Genomic DNA, 19,633 nt, shown 5'->3' with positions numbered 1-19,633 from the left:
AGAATTTCAAATACCCTTCATTAAGATAGTTTAAGAATTTATTCTAAGATTGAGTTAATACAGTAAGATTTTAGACCAATTTAATTTAGTAAGAGGTGTAAATGACCTAAAGTCATTTGGATGAATGCTGGTCTTAGTGAACCATCTTTTAAAAGTCACTTTCATCACACAAAACACTAAGCAAAGTCATTTTAATAGCTCATAAAAAAAGATGTATTTTAAGAGATGTTCCTTATATAATAAGGTATTAATGAAAATGTGTTCAAGTGTTTTTTGGCTTGAAACAAAGGCTTATATGAAAATAAAAATGTACTGAGAAATGTGTCATTTTTTAAACATGAAAGATTTCAAATTCAGATAGATTTTTGAAACTTTTTATTTACATTTTGGTCTTACAAATGATCATTTTTAAATTGACTTTTCCATAAGAATGTAAAACACAAAAATTTGCTAAGTATCAGGTCCACACAAATCCTCAGGAAGGTTTTCTGTGTAGTCTTCATTAATGCAAAATCTTTGTGTGAATATTTCACTCTTACTGTAGATCTTGAATCTGTTTTACAATAATGCAGCCATAAAGTCTTTATGCAGTGCATTCATTATAAACTATACGTTTCTATTAAAAGGAAGGCTGGGTGTACAAAAATATGAGAGGATCTGGGGACCAGGCAATCTGTTGAGGCTCGGTATGTCTTACTTGCTTTCAAGTTTGTTGTCGTTACTTTCAAAGAGCACACAGCACACAAGGCACAATAATCATCTCCCTTATTAATCTAATTTAAAAATCTGTTGTTCATAAAACTGACCAATTATCACAAACTATCATTTGCATAATTAACCACAAGTCTATTAGAAGGCCTTCTGTTACTAGTGGTATCAACAAATGAAGGATGGAAACTTATAAAAAAGGGTTTTGTTAACTTCTTACCTATCATGGGCTGCGCTGCTGCTTGAACTTTTAATTAGATGTTTAATGCCTCACAGTAAAAGACTGATCAATGAAAGAAAACAAAACTAAATTATTTTCTAGGTGCTACAGTATTTCATTGGACAAGGTAACAGAAAGATAGGACAAAATTTAAGATTTATATGCGTTCCAACTTTTCACTCAGGAATTCTTCTACACTGTCTGTGTTCCATTTGAGGATGCTTAGTTCTTCAGCAATGTTCCCACTGTCGTCCAAAAGCTTTAGCACAGGGTCTGAACCGCGAACATACTACAAAAAAGAGGAATATAAATTTCTGCTTAGAAGGAGTCTTCTTAAGCTTCAACCAAAATCCAAACCAATTCAATCTAGCTTAACTAAATTTAATAATAATAAGCTTTTAAAGTCTTTTAGGGATTTCATAAAAAATAGGGGAAAAAACCCACACTTTACTTCTGAAGAGAAACACTTGCTGGTATCAAGACAGTTTTACTTGGGGTTTAAGCTTACTTTTGAATATAACAAGTGTTTATTGCATACATGAAGAGAATGATAATTAAGAGCAATGTTAAAAAAGACTGTGCCTACTAATTATCAGATAATTCTGCACTGACTTTCATTCGATTTCTTAAACCAGAGAAAATTAATTTTGTTGTAAATAGTTATAATTTGGTTGGATTCCTAAAACTTCAGACCTAAGTAGCAGGGTCCAATATTTCGCCTGAAGGCTCTGAGGAATTCTTACTCTGGGTAAATGGGATAACAAACATGATCCCATTCATTAAGCGATCAATCTTCAATGCTAAATTAAGGACCACATAACTAGAATGTAGCAGTGATGATAAAGGGAGCTCTGAGAACTTCTTTTAGCAATTATGCTTCAGTTTTTCCAGGTTTTCTAGGGTTGTGAACTCGGGAGATGAAGACAAGCTCTGATGTGATTATTAGCATTGGGTATATTCTCAACCCATTTGTGGCCCTCTAGGGTAATGAAGCAATAACATTACTACTAAAATCTTTTGGATCAGAATATCTACATAAACTGTGCTTTAAAACTTCATTTTTTAATTAAAAAAACTCATTTAGTCACAAAATTAGAAACTACATAGAACACAGCTGCAAAAATATTCAAATATTAAATCAAACCCAACAATGTATAAAGAATCATATACCATGACCAATTTGGATTTGCTCCAAGTATACAAAGCTGGTGCAATATTTGAAAATGAATTGATGTAATCCATTATTACCAACAGGCTAAACAAGAAATCTTGTATCAACAAATGCAGAGAAAGCATCCTGTCACATGCTACAACATGGATGAACCTCAAAGACATCACGCTAAAGTGAAATAAGCCAGTCATGAAAGGACAAATACTACATGATTTCACTAATATGAAGTATCTAAAGCAGTCAAAATCATAGAAACAAAGTTGGTTGCCATGGGCGGGAGACAGGAGAGAGGGGAATTAGTATTTAATGGATATAGAGTTTCAGTTTTGCAAGACGAAAAAATTCTAGATCTACTGCACAACAGTGTGAATATACTTAACACTACTGAACTGTGCTCTTAACATTGAACTTACCATCCTAACTGCTTTTAAGTTTTTAAATTTTTGACTGCACAGCATGTGGGATCTCAGTTCCCTGACCAGAGACGAAACCTGTGTCCCCATGGGGTCTTAAGTGCTGGACCACCAGGGAAATTTCTTAAAAAAATTTTTTAACCGTAATTAAAATTTTAAACAGTGAGCAAAAGATCTTAGATTCACCACAGAAGATATACAGATGGCAAATAAGCATGTGAAATGATGCTCAATTAAGAAAATGCAAATGAAAATGAGATAACAACACACTTATTAGAATGGCTAAAATTCAAACACTGACAATAACGAATTTTGATGAATGTGGATCAACAGGAACTCCCATCTATTATTAAGGGACTGCAGCATGATATAGCCACTTTGGAAAACAGTTTAGCTTTGTAAGAAGTGCCCAACAGTCTTACTATATGATTCAGTAATTGTGCTTTAGGCAATTACCCAAATAAGATAAACTAGCTGCTGCTGCTAAGTCACTTCAGTCGTGTCCAACTCTGTGCGACCCCATAGACGGCAGCCCACCAGGCTCCCCCCGTCCCTGGGGTTCTCCAGGCAAGAACACTGGAGTGGGTTGCCATTTCCTTCTCCAATGCATGGAAGTGAAAAGTGAAAGGAAGTCACTCAGTCGTGTCCGACTCTTCGCGACCCCATGTACTGCAGCCTACCAGGCTCCTCCGTCCATGGGACTTGCCAGGCAAGAGTACTGGAGTGGGGTGCCACTGCCTTCTCCAAAGATAAACTTATGTCTACATAAAAATGTACACAGCACTGTTACTTGTAATTGCTAAAAACTGGAAGCAACCACCATGCCCTTCCATAGGTGAACAGAAAAACAAACCATGATATAACAGAACATTGTTCATATTATTCAGCAGTAGAAAGAAATGAGCTATTCAGCTACAGAAAAGACACAAAGAAAATGTAAATGTATATCAAGTTAAATCTGAAATCTGAAAAAACTATCTACTGTATAATTCCAACTATACGATAATCCGGAAGAGCCAAGACTATAGAGACAGTAAAAAGGTCAGTGGTTGCCAGGTGTTTGGCAGGGGGTGGGGTGTGGAGCACTGGGGAGTTTTGGGAACAGTGGAACTTCTGTATGATACTATAATGGTGGATATATGACATTATGCATTTGGTAAAACTCCTAGAACTGGACAAAGAATAAGTCCTAATGCAAACTATGAAATTCACTTAATAATGTATTAATATTGGTTCATCTGCAAATGTACATCAATGCAGGATGTTAATAAGGTAACTGGAGGATGGAGATGGGAGTATATGAAAACTCTAGAATCAATTTTTCTATAAACCTAAAATTGTTCTAAAAAATAAAAGTTAATTTAAAATATAAATAATTTATAAATTAAAAAAAAAAATGCTGGAAAAAAAGGATCACATTAAAATTACATTACCTTGATTTGCAGTCCTTTGAATAGCTTGGGTTTATCACTCCTGACGAAAGCTTAAAAGAAAAGAAAAACAGATTCAAATTGTTCACTTCCAGATATAAGTTGACTATAAAGATCAATACAGAAAGGAGAAATAAATACACCAAATAAAAAAATTAGATTCTTTTCTATATGGGAAAACCAAGGAAGTTAAAACACCTGTAAGTAGAAAGACATCCCATATTCTTCAATGGAAAGACTAAATATTTTAAGATGTCATTTCAAGTTAATAAAAATCCCAAATTACAATAGGATTTTAAGGGCTTGACAAAATGACAACAAAACTCTGTAAGAGTATAAGAGTATATAAGAGTAAATGTTTGAGAATAGAGCAGTTTAGAAAAAGTAAAATATGGGAGAATTTGTTCAACTGTTATTTAATATACTATGTGATACTTATTATCAGAATGGATAAGACAAAGGAACAGATTAGGAAATCTAGAGAGTTAAAAACACCTCTATTTTTTTATACAGTAAAGCTATCAAGCCAGAGAGAGAGAAAGAAAAAGATTATGTATGCATGTGTCTGGGAGTTTGTGTGTGTATTATGCAATAAATACTTTTGAATATCTATTGTATACCAGACAGCAGAGATAAAGCTATATAAAACAGACAGGACTCCTGCTCTTATGGAGTTTATAGTCTGGTGGGGAAGAAAGATGCTAAACAAGTAATCATATAACTGATAATCTGAATTGTGATAAGTGTTTAAAAAAAAGATTCGGATTATTACCATGACATTTAACACGGACAACCTGGATAAATAAAATAAAATTTTCCTACACATGATTCTAAAGAAAATGATTTATAAATGTGCCTCTATAAAAATGCAAACACAGTATAGCAAAACACCACTAGAAACAAAGTTAAAGTAAAAATGACAAATTGGGGAAAATTATTTCTAACAGTATATAAGAGGGCTCCTATTAATAATAATAAAAAATACTAGGTACTAGAATGAACTAAGGACAGGAACATGTAATATACAAATACACTAGTGGTCACTAAACATTTGAAATAAATGTTCAACCTCAGAAAATAATCCAAGAACTGTCAAAACAATGAGGTAACCTTATTTGGAGTGGCAAAAATTAAAAAGAATAGTTAAGGTTAGAGACGGGGTAGAGAACATTTTGCTGAGGGTTAGCTGTGTGAGAAATATTAACGGACACATCCTTCCTGAAGGGTTTTTAGCAAAAAGAACCAATGTCTTAAAAATGTGCACACTCTTTAGACTTGCAAGTATCTTTCTCAGAATTTTATTCTGAGGAAACAATGACACTATATACGGCAAACAAAGATACAAGGTCCTGCTAACCAAGTCTGGATCTGAAAATAATCTAAGTGTGTAAAAGGCTACTGGTTAAATAAATTAACACGGACCTCACTCACATGTATGTGTGTTTCATACACACCCAATCATTTAAAAATTGTATTAATCTATATTTAGTGGTATAGACACAAATGCATATAAAGGTTTAGAGATCAGTTTGTTTTCCATGGTTGTTAAAAAAAGATACATTGTTTTTATATATTTACATTAATGTATTTATATATTTATCTGTAAATATATATTTGCAAAGGAAAAAGCTTGGAAGCATTCAACGAAATTTAAAAAAAAAAGATTAAGTGAGAAAATACAAAATACTTAGCAGAATACACCTAACAGTTCAAAACAATAACTATTATTTTAATAGGAGTTATATCTGGAGCAGAGGGTGTGGGGAAGTTTTAAATAAATACCTTCCTTTTTGGGTTACTATTGATCTACATTTTACCAAGTCTTTAGTAATGATCATATCTTAACTGTCCAAGTTAGAAAATTTCACAATATATTAAAAAAAATACAAGTAACATGTTTCATTTAGATACAAGACAGTTCTTAATACCAGTTCTATAATCATTTGCATTAGTTTCCAATTAGATTTTATAGTGACAGGCATGCTTTTGAGAACTTATCTTTTCTTTTTTTTAACTTATTTGGCTGCACTGGGTCTTAGTTGTGGCATGTGGGATCTAGTTTCCCGACCAGGGATCAAATCTGGGCCCCCTGAATTGGGAGTGCAGTTGGCCACTGGAGCGCCAGCAAAGTCCTGAGAACTTATTTTTTAAACTAAGAATCAACTAGCAATAGAACTGTACACATGTTTCACTACGAAGATTTTATATATGTGCATCTAGGACAACCAAACAAAAATTAATAAATACTTTTTCTTTTCAAGGTTTTGCAGAACTGATGGAAGAGATTTAGATATCCCATCTGAATTTCCCCTACTATATTTAGTTCAAAATAAAATTGATTCTACTATTCTGGCTTATTAGAATGTCTTCTCTATTACCTTCATCCTTTCAGATTTGTCCAAATACCCCTGAGTCCCCAAATGAAAATGAGCTTATGATATCCTGTGGGTTTTATACCATTCCTTTGGCAAATGCTATAATGCACACCTGTGCAAAGCATCATTTAACACAGTTTGTTTACAACTACAAAAAAATATCTCTAGAGAAAAGAACTACTCTTAAATATTTTTTTGTATTTATAACAAAAGCTATAACTTTGTCTTTCAGAAGATTTTTAACAGGCTGGAATGAGGAATAAATTTAAAAGAAATATTAAGATGAGCCACTTAATGACTCATGGAGAGTGAAATAATGACTGTCTTCATCTGTTCTTTTCTCTTCTCTCTTATGTATAAATCCACAAGCTCCTAATTTTGAATGAAGGAAGTATCCATTAAATACACTGTAGTGGCAAAACACATTTTATAGGTGGTAAACTAAACTTTTAAAAGATATTTGAATATTTACTATATACACACAGCACTAGGATCGACTATATGAGAATATGAGACTTGCAAAAAACATCCCAGAGTAACTTATTTTTCTACTTTACTTTCTGCTGTTTTATTTTTTTAAATATTTTTTCTTTTATTTCTTTTTGGCTGCACTGGGTCTGTGCTGCTGTGTGCAGGCTTTCTCTGGCTGTGGAGAGCAGGGGCTCCTCTTTCCCTGTGGTGTGCGGGTTTCACATAGTGGTGGCTTCTCTTGTTGTAGAGCAAAAGCCCTTGGTGCACATCAGTAGCTGCGGTGCGTGGGCTCAGCCGTTGCTGGTGCTGGGGCTCAGTAGCTGGGGCACACAGCCTCAGTTGGCCCTGCACCATGGAGGATCTTCCTAGACCTGGGACTGAACTGGTTTCCCCTGCACTGCACATTCATTCTTAACTACTGCATCACCAGGGAAGCCCTCTGCTGTTCTAAAAATAACTAACTAAATGATATCAGCCTGAAGATTCCTAGAGATTAATTCAGTCACTATTTCAAGGAAATGTTCTTATGCCATTTAACTATTTGTCAATTACCAAGGCAGATTTGTAAATAACAATTTAAAGTGATCAAATATACAGAAATGATTAGGAAACAGGTTAAATGATTCAGTTTCGTTAAGATTCCTATCAGCATGGCATTTGTGCAGCTGCCTAGAAGTCAGGGTAAATATTTGCTATATACACTGCTTAGAAAGTCATAGGACTGCTCTTATAATTCAGAGGCTCTTCAAAGTTAACTGAAGAGTATTAAAAAATAAAAATATATCTTCCAAAAGAGGATAAGTGGGGATGAGGGGTAACAGGAAGGATATGTCTAGAAATAAAAATAAGTTGGAACTATTATTTTCAAAATCATAAACAAGTGAAAATATAGAAGCAAAATATACTTTGCTAGATATAATGATGTATCTTTGATCACATTAGAAGCAGTCATACAATGTACTCTATTGGTTTAAAGATTTAATAAATAAAGGCTTGCTGCTGCTGCTGCTACGTCGCTTCATTAGTGTCCGACTCTGTGCGATCCCATAGACAGCAGCCCACCAGGCTTCGCCATCCCTGGGATTCTCCAGGAAAGAACACTGGAGTCGGTTGCCATTTCTTCCTCCAATGCATGAAAGTGAAAAGTGAAAGTGAAGTCGCTCAGTCGTGTCCGACCCTTTGTGACCCCATGGACTGCAGCCTACCAGGCTCCTCCGTCCATGGGATTCTCCAGGCAAGAGTACTGGAGTAGGGTGCCATTGCCTTCTCCGAAATAAAGGCTTACAGCAGGTACAATTAAGATTTGTGAAGTGCCAATACAAAGTTACATGGAATGATAATTAGGTATTTTACTGTTGATTAGAAATAAGTACATTTGAATCAGTATATATTCTAAATAAAAAGGTCATATCATATCCAGAAACAATAATACAAAGAGAAGAGCACCAGCAACAACAACAAGAGAACTGAATTCTCAAGTGTGCTCAATAAAAACTACTGGGAATCCATATATTTCTAAAATAAGAAAATTTACTATTGTATACAAACTATCTGGAGTGCAAAGGACTTATTTTGGTCCTTCCGACAAGACAATTTAAAAGCATTTAAAAACATTCAGAGAATGGCAATTTAAATAATTAAAAGAATCTGAGAAGACTGGAGGTACAATAATGAAGACAAGACAAACTAAAAAGATTATCACTTTTCAGATCAGAATAAAAAAGTCAGAAAAGGACTCCTGAAGACTATATATTCATAAAAGGTATATAACCAATGTAAACATAGGCTTTTAACCAGATTTCCATTTGTCAAAAGTGGAACCTCCCTTGAATTGGATAACTTTAGTAAATAGACTCATTTATTCAATACGTATCTGAATTCCTCTTAATATGAGGTACAGTGTTAGGATGACTGGGAGTATATTAGTGATAAGGTCCATATAGTCAAAACTATGGCTTTTCCAGTAATTGTGTACAGATGTGAGAGTTGGACCATAAAGAAGGCTGAGTGTCGAAAAATTGATACTTTTGAATTGTGGTGCTGGAGAAGACTCTTGAGAGTACCCTGGACTGCAAGGAGATCAAGCCAGTCAAATCTAAAGGAAATCAACCCTGAACATTCACTGGAAGGACTGTTGCTGAAGCTGAGGCTCCAATACTTTGGCCACCTGATGTGAATAGCCAACTCACTAGATAGCTCCTGATGCTGGGAAAGATTGAAGGCAAAAGGAGAAGGGGGCAGCAGAGGATGAGATGGCTAGATAGCATCACCGACTCAACGGACATGAATCTGAGCAAACTCTGGGAGACAGTGGAAGATAGAGGAGCTGCAGTCCATGGGGTTGCAGAGTCAAAATGACTTAGCAACTGAACAACAAAGTTTTCTAGAGGCAGAAGACCAGTAAAGCAAATAAATACATTAAAATATTATGCAGCAAATGCTATGGAACACAATGTGGAGAGTGAAAAATTCTGTGCAAAAGTAATCCCCAAATGTTTGAATTGACTTTTGAATGAATAGGGTTCATCACAAGAATGGGCAAAAAGCATAAGTCAGGAAGAACATGCAGTGTGTGCAAAGACTTAGAGGTCAGAGTTCAGAGAATTGCAAGAGTTCTGCATATAAACGAAAGACATAAACCTAGAAAAGAGAGTCCATGTCATGATAGGTCTTGTTTATGATGCTGAGTTTGACATTTATTCTCTATGTGATGGGGAACCACAGAGAATTTTAAATAAGAGGTTCACATAATCAAATCTGTCTTCTGGAAAAGGTCTTTTTGGTAGTTGTGTAGGAGAGATAATAGAAGAAAAGGGAAAAAAAACAGGTAGGCCAGATAACAAGTAACTAATTCTTTCAGATAAAGATGCTAAGGGCTGATTAAAATCACAGAATAGGCCAAAGGAGTAAGATATGAAGATATGAAGTAAGTTATTAAGGAGGAGGAAGAGACACAACTTGGTGACTAGCTGGGTATAAAGTATGCAAGTATTAATCATGCGTCTCGGGTTTCATGCTAATACTTTTGCTTGATGATACTGCCATTTGTGGAAATAGTGAAGAAGACAGTGTAGTTTTAGAGAAGAGGATTAATTTAATTTTTGAATGTGCTGGGTTTACGGCCTCTCTACTAAAAATATAAAAAGGTAAAACTGTCTGAGGAGGCCTTACAAATAGCTGAGAAAAGAAGAGAAGCAAAAGGCAAAGGAGAAAAAGAAAGATACATCCATCTAAATGCAGAGTTCCAAAGAATAGCAAGGAGAGATAAGAAAGCCTTCCTCAGTAAACCATGTGGAAAAGACTAGGGATCTCTTTAAGAAAATTAGAGATACCAAGGGAACATTTCATGCAAAGATGGGCACAATAAAGGACAGAAATGGTATGGATCTAACAGAAGAAGAAGATATTAAGAAGAGGTGGCAAGAATACACAGAAGAGCTACAGAAAAAAAATCTTAATGACCCAGATAACCACAATGGTGTGATCACTCATCTAGTGCCAGACATCTTGGAGTGTGAAGTCAAGTGGGCCTTAGGAAGCATCACTAGGAACAAAGCTAGCGGAGGTGATGGAATTCCCGCTGATCTATTTCAAATACTAAAAAATGATTCTGTGAAAGTGCTGTATTCAATATGCCAGCAAATATGGAAAACTCAGCAGTGGCCACAGGACTGGAAAAGGTCAGTTTTCATCCCGATCCCAAAGAAGGTCAATGCCAAAGATTGTTCAAACTACCGCACAATTGCACTCATTTCACATGCTTGCCAAGTAAGGCTCAAAATTCTCCAAACGAGGCTTCAACAGTAGGTGAACTGAGAACTTTCAGATGTACAAGCTGGATTTAGAAAAGGCAGAGAAACCATAGGTTAAATTGCCAACATCCAATGGACTATAGAAAAAGAAAGGGAATTCTAGAAAAACATCTACTTCTGCTATTGACTGACTAAAGCCTTTGACTGTGTGGATCACAACAAACTGTGGAAAATTCCTCAAGAGATGGGAATACCAGACCACCTTACCTGCCTCCTGCAAAACCCACATATAGGTCAAGAAGCAACAGAACTGGACATGGAAAAGTAGACTGGTTCCAAAGTACGTCAAGGCTGTATACTGTCACCCTGCTTTTTAACTTATATGCAGAGTGTACAGTGTTAGTTGCACCTCAGTCATGTCCAACTCTTTTGCGACCCCATGGACTATAGCCCACCAGGCTCCTCTGTCCATGGAGTTCTCAAGGCAAGAATACTGGAGTGGGTTGCCATTTCCTTCTCCAGGGGATCTACCCGACCCAGGGGTTGAATACAGCTTTCCTCCATTGCAGGCATATTTTATACCATCTGAACCACCAGGGAATCTCCCAGTGTAACTGTATAATGGAATATTATTTAGCCATAAAAAGGAATTGAGTTCTGAAATACACTACAATATGATGAATCTTAAAAACACATTAGGTGAAAGAAGAAAGTCAAAAAAGACCTTATATTATGATTCCATTTATCTGGAGTCAGAAAATCCACTGGAATAGAAAGCAGATTAGTGGCCACCAGGGGTTGGGAAAGTGGAAAGAGAAATTAAAGTGTGTGTCCTTCAAACTGTGGGCAGGACTGAATGGAGCTATCTTTCCCTGTTGAGGTCAGGATCCCTGTCTCCTCCACATGGAAGCACAAGAAAATAAACTCAAAATTTCTAAGAAATCGATCATTCTAGACCTCAATTATAAAGTAAAAAGCAGTTCTGTCAGCCCAGTATCTGCACCCACCAATCAGGCAGTCCTTTTCTCAGGAACCCCTTTGGACCACTTCAGCCTCTAAGATAATGAGCCTTCCAAAATATGGATTTTTAACAAATTCAAAGAGTTGTACATCATGTGAAATGCTGGGTTGGATGAAGCACAAAGTGGAATCAAGATTGCCGGGAGTAATATCAATAACCTCAGATATGCAGATGACACCACCCTTCTGGCACAAAGCGAAGAGGAACTAAAGAGCCTCTTGATGAAGGTAAAAGAGAAGAGTGAAAAGGCTGGCTTAAAACTCAACATTCATAAAAATGAAGAACATGGCATCCAGTCCCATCACTTCATGGCAAATAGATGGGGAAACAATGGAAACAGTGAGAGACTTTATTTTCTTGGGCTCCAAAATCACTGCATACGGTGACTGCAGCCATGGAATTAAAAGATGCTTGCTCCTTGGAAGTAAAGCTATGACAAACCTAGACGGTGTGTTAAAAAGCGGAGACGTTACTTTGCCGACGAAGGTCTGTCTAGTCAAAGCTATGGTTTTTTCCAGTGATCATGTATGGATGTTGGACTATAAAGAAGGCTGAATGCTAAAGAATTGATGCTTTTGAACTGTGGTGTTGGAGAAGACTCTTGAGAGTCCCTTGGACTGCAAGGAGATTCAACCAGTCAATCCTAAGGGAAATCAATCCTGAATATTCATTAGAAGGGCTAATGCTGAAGCGCCAATACTTTGGCCACCTGATGTGAAGAGCCAATTCATTAGAAAAGACCCTGATGCTGGGCAAGACTGAAGGTAGGAGGAGAAGGGGATGACAGAGGACAAGATGGTTGGATGGAATCACTGACTCGAAGGACATGAATTTGAGCAAGCTCTGGGAGGTGGTGAAGGACTGGGAAACCTGGCATGGTGCAGTCCACTGGGGTGCAAAAAGTAGGACACGACTGAGCAACTGAACAGCAACTAAAAATGTAGGCCACAATCTATAGAACCGTTAGGATACAAACCCAATTTACAGAATTATACTCTGCATTTTAACAAGACCCCCAGGTGACATATACGTATGTTGGTTTAAGACTCTATGAGACCACCTAAGTGGAAATGTCAGTCACAGTCTGAAGTGTGGTGATAAACAAAAGAACGGTTTGAGTTAAAGACATAAATTGTGAGTCGCCAGGTGAACACTGCAGTAGAAACCGAGGGAGTGGGACACCATTTAAGAGAGTAAGAAAAAGGGAAAATAAGAACACAGCCTGTGACTGACCCCAATATTTGAAGTTTGGGTGGTAGATGAGATGCCAAAAAAGGAGAATAAAAAAACCTGTTCACACAAGTGAAGGGAGGAGAGAGTCAAATGCTAGAAAGTCATTGTTATTCAATTCTCAAAACAGTCCAATAAGGTAGATATTAACTGATTTTATACCACCTATTAACCCACTTTATAAATGAGTAAATTGATGAAGCCAGTGCTAATCAATCAGTATTCCTTCCAGTAAAACTCAGAGGTAACATAATCCTAGGCATCACTCAAGAAGTGAAAACCTATTTGCTATCTCAGTTGTATATCATTTTAAAATTCCTTTCTGTATCCAAAGATTTATGATTCTAATACAGAGGCTGGCAAACTACAGTCCACAGGCCACACTGGCCTCCCTGCTTTTATAAATAAGGTTTTACTGGAACACAGCCAAATGTATTCATTTAAATATTTTCTATGGCTTCTTCTGTACTACAAAAGCAAAGTTCAAAAGCTGCAATGGATATACTGTTGGCTTTAAAGCTGAAAAGTATTACTATCTGGTCTTTTAGAGAAAATGTTTGCTAAGACCTACAAAATCAGGGGAAATTTACATTTTTTATTTTGGCGAGACAGACTGCAGACACATCCTTATCACGGTAAGACTCGTGCATAAGAAGGAAAACATACTTAACATCATTGCTCTGATGTCACTTAAGTGATAAAACACTAGATCCAATATACAACAAGAAATTTTTATACATATAGACTTTCCTACTTAAACAACCATAACATGGAAAACCAAAGTATTTTAGGAGGTATATCTGGAATCAGCTAAGACATGACTTGGGACTTCTTTTCCCCCCACAAAACCTGAGTTAATTAATGTGGATACGACATTTCAAATTTTTAATCCTTCTCTCTTCTAGAATAATTTAACATTATTTTTTCCTTCTGTTTCATGACATGGCTAATTTAAATTAAATAAACTTAAAAAATGTACTAGTTTCTCATGGGCTCAGAAAATATTGATAATATAATTATATTAAATATGGCTATGGATTAAAGAATTATACAATCATTTTAATTTAAACTCGTTTGTACTAATTAAATATTTATACACAGAATTAAAAATCTAATGTTTCAAAAGGAAATGACAGTATGACCACATATACCCACAAGTTTGATAATTTAACTATACATAAGAAATATATATATAATAAAGTTGTAATCCAAAGATTAATAAACTACACTCAATCTTTTAAAGACTGAACTAGCAGCTGTAGAAATTATTATGGACATGATAAAACCTGACATCACAAATAGAAGCACTAACTGCAATCTACTCTTGACCTCATGAAAATCTGAGTCACAAAAAATTATTAATAAGACAAGTCAGTAAATATGAGTAATCAATATAATTGAAAGGAAATGTCAAAACATTTTAGGAATAAGAATGATCACTTTATCATTCAGATAACTGATATTAAAAAAAGCTAAAACAACTCTGGTACAATTCTGAGTTTAAGTGTTTGAGGCAAAATTAATCCTAAGAGCAAGGAATTTTCTCCCCAAGTAGAAGCTGTTATATTCTGTGCTATATCAGAATATGTTCTTATTCTAATAAAGAATGTATTTAATTAGATGTGCATCTGCTCTGGGTCTCAAATAAAATGTCCCTAAGTCAAACTGTTTGATTACATTTCTGTGCCAAAAGAACAATATTTTATTATAAATAATTCTAGGCCAGCAATAAAGGGCATGTGTTAACATGGGCAATTTTACATAATACTAAACCCAAAAAATGCTCTTGCCATTGAGTAAACAAGTCAAGAAACCACAGGAAAGGCAGCAAAAACAGAATGAGGTATACAAATATCGCACTTACGCATTTCAGTTAAAAAAAAAAAAAACTTCATTACCTTCATAAAACTGATTTTCAAGTGACATGCAAGAATGGAATAGAAAAGGTTCAAGTCTTTCTGGAGATACAAATCTCCATTACTGTTTGCTGTCAACCAAAAAAATACACTTTCACAATTATCCTTTCACATACTTATTTATCTTTAATTCCTGTGAAGATGCACTTGTATGATTGATTTCCTTTCTTCTACACCTCAAGTTTTATGGTATTTAATTTTCTTCTTATTTTTGTGAAATGTTGATTTTAAGTTATTAACTGAAATTTACACTAGAGTTAATTTTACATACCTTGGACTTGAGGGAACCTCCCCAATTTTCATCCACAGACTTCAAGAATAGCTCCTGCATACAGCTGCAAAAGAAAAAAACAGGAGTTTAAAAAACCAGTTTAAATTTTAAAAATGTATCCATAAAATAAATATAAAATTTCATAGTATAAACATTCCAGTTAAGCAGATATATAGATCAAACAAACATTAGAAGAGAAAATGAAGGCCTAAGGGTATTAAACAGTAGAGGTATTCAAACCCTTCTTGGAGTACACTCACACTTATTCAAAAAGACTGAAGAAGATATGAAGACTTGACAATGAACTTGAATAGGTAAGCTGTTCTAAGAAGTTTTTTACAAAATTTTAAAGATTTCCTAGTTTTTCTTTTAAGGATGCTAACGTGAATCCAGGTGTGTATCCATCATCTATTCAACAAAAATATTTAATGAGAATTCCTTTTGGTTGCTTTTAAAATTAAGTGATCAATGTTTTAAAATTAAATAATACAAAACCCCAATCAATACCTTTAAAAAGTAATTAGAGTACTATGTGTAAAGATATTACTGAAAACTCAGTAAAATCTCATTATAAAGAACTTAAATGCAAATATTTCTCTTAATGAAATCCAGCTGAAATGAATTCAATGGTAAATGTTGCTTTTCTATCTACACATTCTCTTTATAATAAGAAGCTTATTATAAAAAACTCAAATGCAATGATTTTATTGCAATGAATTCAGTTGAAATGGATTCAATAGTAAATATCACTTTTTTGTAGCTGTAGCGCATTGTCCATTTTTTTGGTAGTGACTTGGGAATGCTGTGACTCTGAGAAGACAGGCAATTATAAAAACATACTACATCCATTTTACTTCTTCTTAGCTTTTAGTCATTTTTTTGTTTTTTAGTTGTAGGTCCAAGAGCTAAAGATAAATTTTACTTTTCAAGTTCTAAAATAGCACAGAAATCACGTGCACTATGAATTCTTTTTTCAGACACTAAAAAATAAAAGCACAAAACACAAATTTTAAAAAAATCACCTTAATTCCAACTCCTCCCAACATAATGACTTTAAAAAACATTCTGGTGATTCTGGGTTGGATCAATAAAGTTCTTAAGTTTTTGAGAGGCACAACTACTCAGAGTCTGATTGAATTTGTTTTCATTCACACTACTCATGGACTCTCTGAAACACTGATGGATTTCAGATTAAGAACTCTGATGATCTCTAAGATTCTTAAATAAGATTTGGTTAATCTTGGTTAGCTAATCCCACACCCCAAATGTTTAAAAGTATAAGGCCATATTACCAATGAGCTCATAAAAAGATTCTAACATCACTAATCAATACAGAAATTAAACCAAAACCACAATAAGATACCACTTCACACTCATTAGAAGCTATTATTAAAAAAACAAAACAAGTGATTGAGTAGGATGTGGAGAAAATGGAATCCTTGTCGACTGCTGTTGGGAATGTAAAGTGGTACAGCCACTATGGAAAACAGAATGGTGGTTCCTTTAAAAATTAAAAATAGAATTATATGATCCAGCAATTTCACTTCTAGGTATGTACCCAAAAGAATTACAAGCAGGGACTGGAATAGTTATTTGTGTTATTATTCACAATAACCAAAAGGTGGAAGCAGCCTAAATGTCTACTGACAGATGAATGGCTGACCAAAATGCAGTATATATACATACAAAGGAAGGAAATGATGACACATGCTACAACAGGGATGACAATTGAAAGCATTATCCTAAGATAAGGCAGCCACAAAGGCATAAATACTATAGGATTACACTTTTATGAGGTACTATGAGTAGTCAAATTCAGAGACAGAAAGTAGAATGGTGGTTGTCAGAGGTTGGTGGGTGGTGGTATGGAGGAACTATTGTTTAGTAACTATGTTTCATGTTGGGAAGATGAAAAAGTTTTGGTGATAGATGGTGATGAAGCTTGGACAACAACGTTAATGTACCTGATGTCACTGAATCGAACAATTAAAAACAGTTAAAATGCTTAATTTTATGTACACTTTACCATAATTTAAAAAATAAGGCTATATACAAATTCGGTTATTAGATTTATCTTGTTTCCAAGTTTATGATCCCTTGGAAACACTAAGTGGAGATTCCATTACCTTATATGATGGCATTCCTCTATACCATTGTATCCCTAAATTCTTCGTATCATTACACAGCGAAAACAGTAACAACTGTTTGGAGCACTGGAGTAAAAGGAAGTTGCTGCTTAGAACTGGAGATGACTAGCCTGGGGGGCCGGAGAAGGCAATGGCACCCCACTCCAGTACTCTTGCCTGGAAAATCCCATGGACGAAGGAGCCTGGTAGGCAGCAGTCCCTGGGGTCACAGAGTTGGACGTGACTGAATGACTTCACTTTCACTTTTCACTTTCATGCATTGGAGAAGTAAATGGCAACCCACCCCAGTGTTCTTGCCTGGAGAATCCCAGGGACGGGGGAGCCTGGTGGGCTGCCGTCTATGGGGTCGCACAGAGTCGCACACAACTGAAGTGACTTAGCAGCAGCAGCCTGGGGGCCTCTGCTCACTTGAGTTCCCATTTGGTTGTCCCAAAGGACTGAAGGATCCTATCACTCTCGTAACCCATTTTCTGCACCACAAAACATGAACTGATTAATGAAAAATATTAGAAACATATTTTTTAATGACTACACAAGTTCAGATGTGAGCTTCTTAAGGAAAATTTCAAGTGCTTAAAGCATTAATTTGTGAGGCTAGTTTGGCATTTTTAAGAATTTGCAGTGTTCATAGGAAAATATGTTTTTCGTGGTGAATAAATGCAGTACATTAACTACAAATTGTGGTAAATTTTCAATGCCTTATAATCATAAGAATCTTTGGCAACACATACATTCACATGCAAGGAAATATATGCTACTCAGAATTTATCAAGGGTATGAAGTATGAAAGGGTTAAAAAAAGTTAAAATTCTAAACTTCCTTGAATTTCACCTTTAGTGTTTTTAAAGTAACATAAACATAAAAACTGACCTTCAAACATTTGTGGAAAAATATCAGTTGAAGAAAAATCAAAGCACCAAGTTATATAACTTCTATATAGCAAGCTATTATTTTGCATATATTACCAACACCGAGTTGGTAGGGCTCTCTTCTATGTGCATTAATAAAGAGAAGCCTTATTTGAACCGATAATCTAACTCTAGGCACTATTCCATTAGGATTATATTACACTGACCCAAATAATTTAAATGGAAATATACAGACACCTTTAGAAAAATATGAAAATGATGCATAAAACTGCATTTCCCTTTTTGGCATCCATACCTATTTCCATATTACTTATTGCCAGTTTTCCTAAATTTTTGATAGCATCCTCCAAATGGGAAGTGGAAATATCTAACTACTTCAGCCCTATAACTAATTCACCTTATTTGTAACAGGATTTTTGAATATTCCAATTTCCCTTTCATTTAAAAAATAACTGATTTTTATTATTCTTAAAATAAATTTCAGCTTTGCAGTTAAATAATTTTTTGCAATTTAAATATATTTTGAGCATTACCAAGACTATTATTTATAAGCTACCTTAATTTAAATTCTGTACATTTCATATATTTTCCTAATATTTTGAGACAATGTACTCCCTTCACTGTTGAAAGACTTCCCTGGTAATTTATTTACTGTTGAAATATAATGATTTCTTTCCTAACTGACCAACCTCTTGTTACAAAATTTTAGTTAGAGCCTATAATGAGGTTTCTCATATAAAAAAATCAAATTCTTTACTTTGTGGTGATAACTTTGCCATAATTAAAAGTTTTACTATGTAGCTATAAAATGGATCATATTAATAGTAAGACAAAAAGATCAGTGTATGCTACTTTCTACCGGATAGCTAGATTCCTAGGTAAGTTAAGGCAACATATGTGAGTTTTGTAAAATTTCCAAAGAATTTTAAAAAAGTATTACATTTAACTTTTACCGCCACCATCATACCACCACATTACAACAAATCTATAAACCTTGTCCAAGTAAGAAATATTTTGCTACTTCTCAACACTAAATATTTAATACTTTTGTTGGTGATGGTATCAATGGCTCTGAAGAAACATTACAATGAAAAATTAGTTATTTAAAATAAGTCAAACTATCAAATTTTCATACAGCATGGTATTGTTAAACAAGGAGGCTACTACACCGAGGCGGTTCTAGGGCATGAGTGACTTATGTAACCAAACCAAAACCTAAGCCTATAAATGCTTTAAAGTTAAGAAATTAAACCTGAAATTCAGTTCAGTTCAGTCGCTCAGTCGTGTCCGACTCTTTGCAACCCCATGAATTGCAGCACGCCAGGCCTCCCTGTCCATCACCAACTCCCAGAGTTCACCCAAACTCATGTCCATCGAGTCAGTGATGCCATCCAGCCATCTCATCCTCTGTCGTCCCCTTCTCCTCCTGCCCCCAATCCCTCCCAGCATCAGGGTCTTTTCCAATGAGTCAACTCTTTGCATGAGGTGGCCAAAGTACTGGAGTTTCAGCTTTAGCATCATTCCTTCCAAAGAAATCCCAGGGCTGATCTCCTTCAGAATGGACTGGTTGGATCTCCTTGCAGTCCAAGGGACTCTCAAGAGTCTTCTCCAACACCACAGTTCAAAAGCATCAGTTCTT

At 35.2% G+C, this 19,633-nt stretch overlaps 1 protein-coding gene across 2 annotated transcripts in view; it reads right to left on the bottom strand.

Moving 5' to 3' along the window:
* Positions 1 to 358: 358 nt before the first annotated feature.
* SELENOF (selenoprotein F) overlaps positions 359 to 19,633 on the bottom strand; it is a 39,926-nt gene continuing 20,651 nt past the window's right edge. The window contains exons 3-5 of one of the 2 annotated variants that reach the window (XM_006080490.3): positions 14,979 to 15,042; positions 3,946 to 3,995; positions 359 to 1,217 (exon numbers count right to left, since the gene is read on the bottom strand). In XM_006080490.3, coding sequence (XP_006080552.2) covers positions 1,086 to 1,217; positions 3,946 to 3,995; positions 14,979 to 15,042 — 246 coding nt within the window. In that variant the 3' untranslated portion in view covers positions 359 to 1,085. The remainder of the gene's footprint in view (positions 1,218 to 3,945; positions 3,996 to 14,978; positions 15,043 to 19,633) is intronic. The other variant, XM_025288343.2, reaches the window with a different exon arrangement.

Source organism: Bubalus bubalis, chromosome 6 (assembly GCF_019923935.1).
Source record: "Bubalus bubalis isolate 160015118507 breed Murrah chromosome 6, NDDB_SH_1, whole genome shotgun sequence".
Taxonomy (NCBI): Eukaryota; Metazoa; Chordata; class Mammalia; order Artiodactyla; family Bovidae; genus Bubalus; species Bubalus bubalis.
The sequence above is the reverse complement of the archived record's forward strand: the minus strand, read 5'-3'. Positions and strand labels throughout refer to the sequence as shown.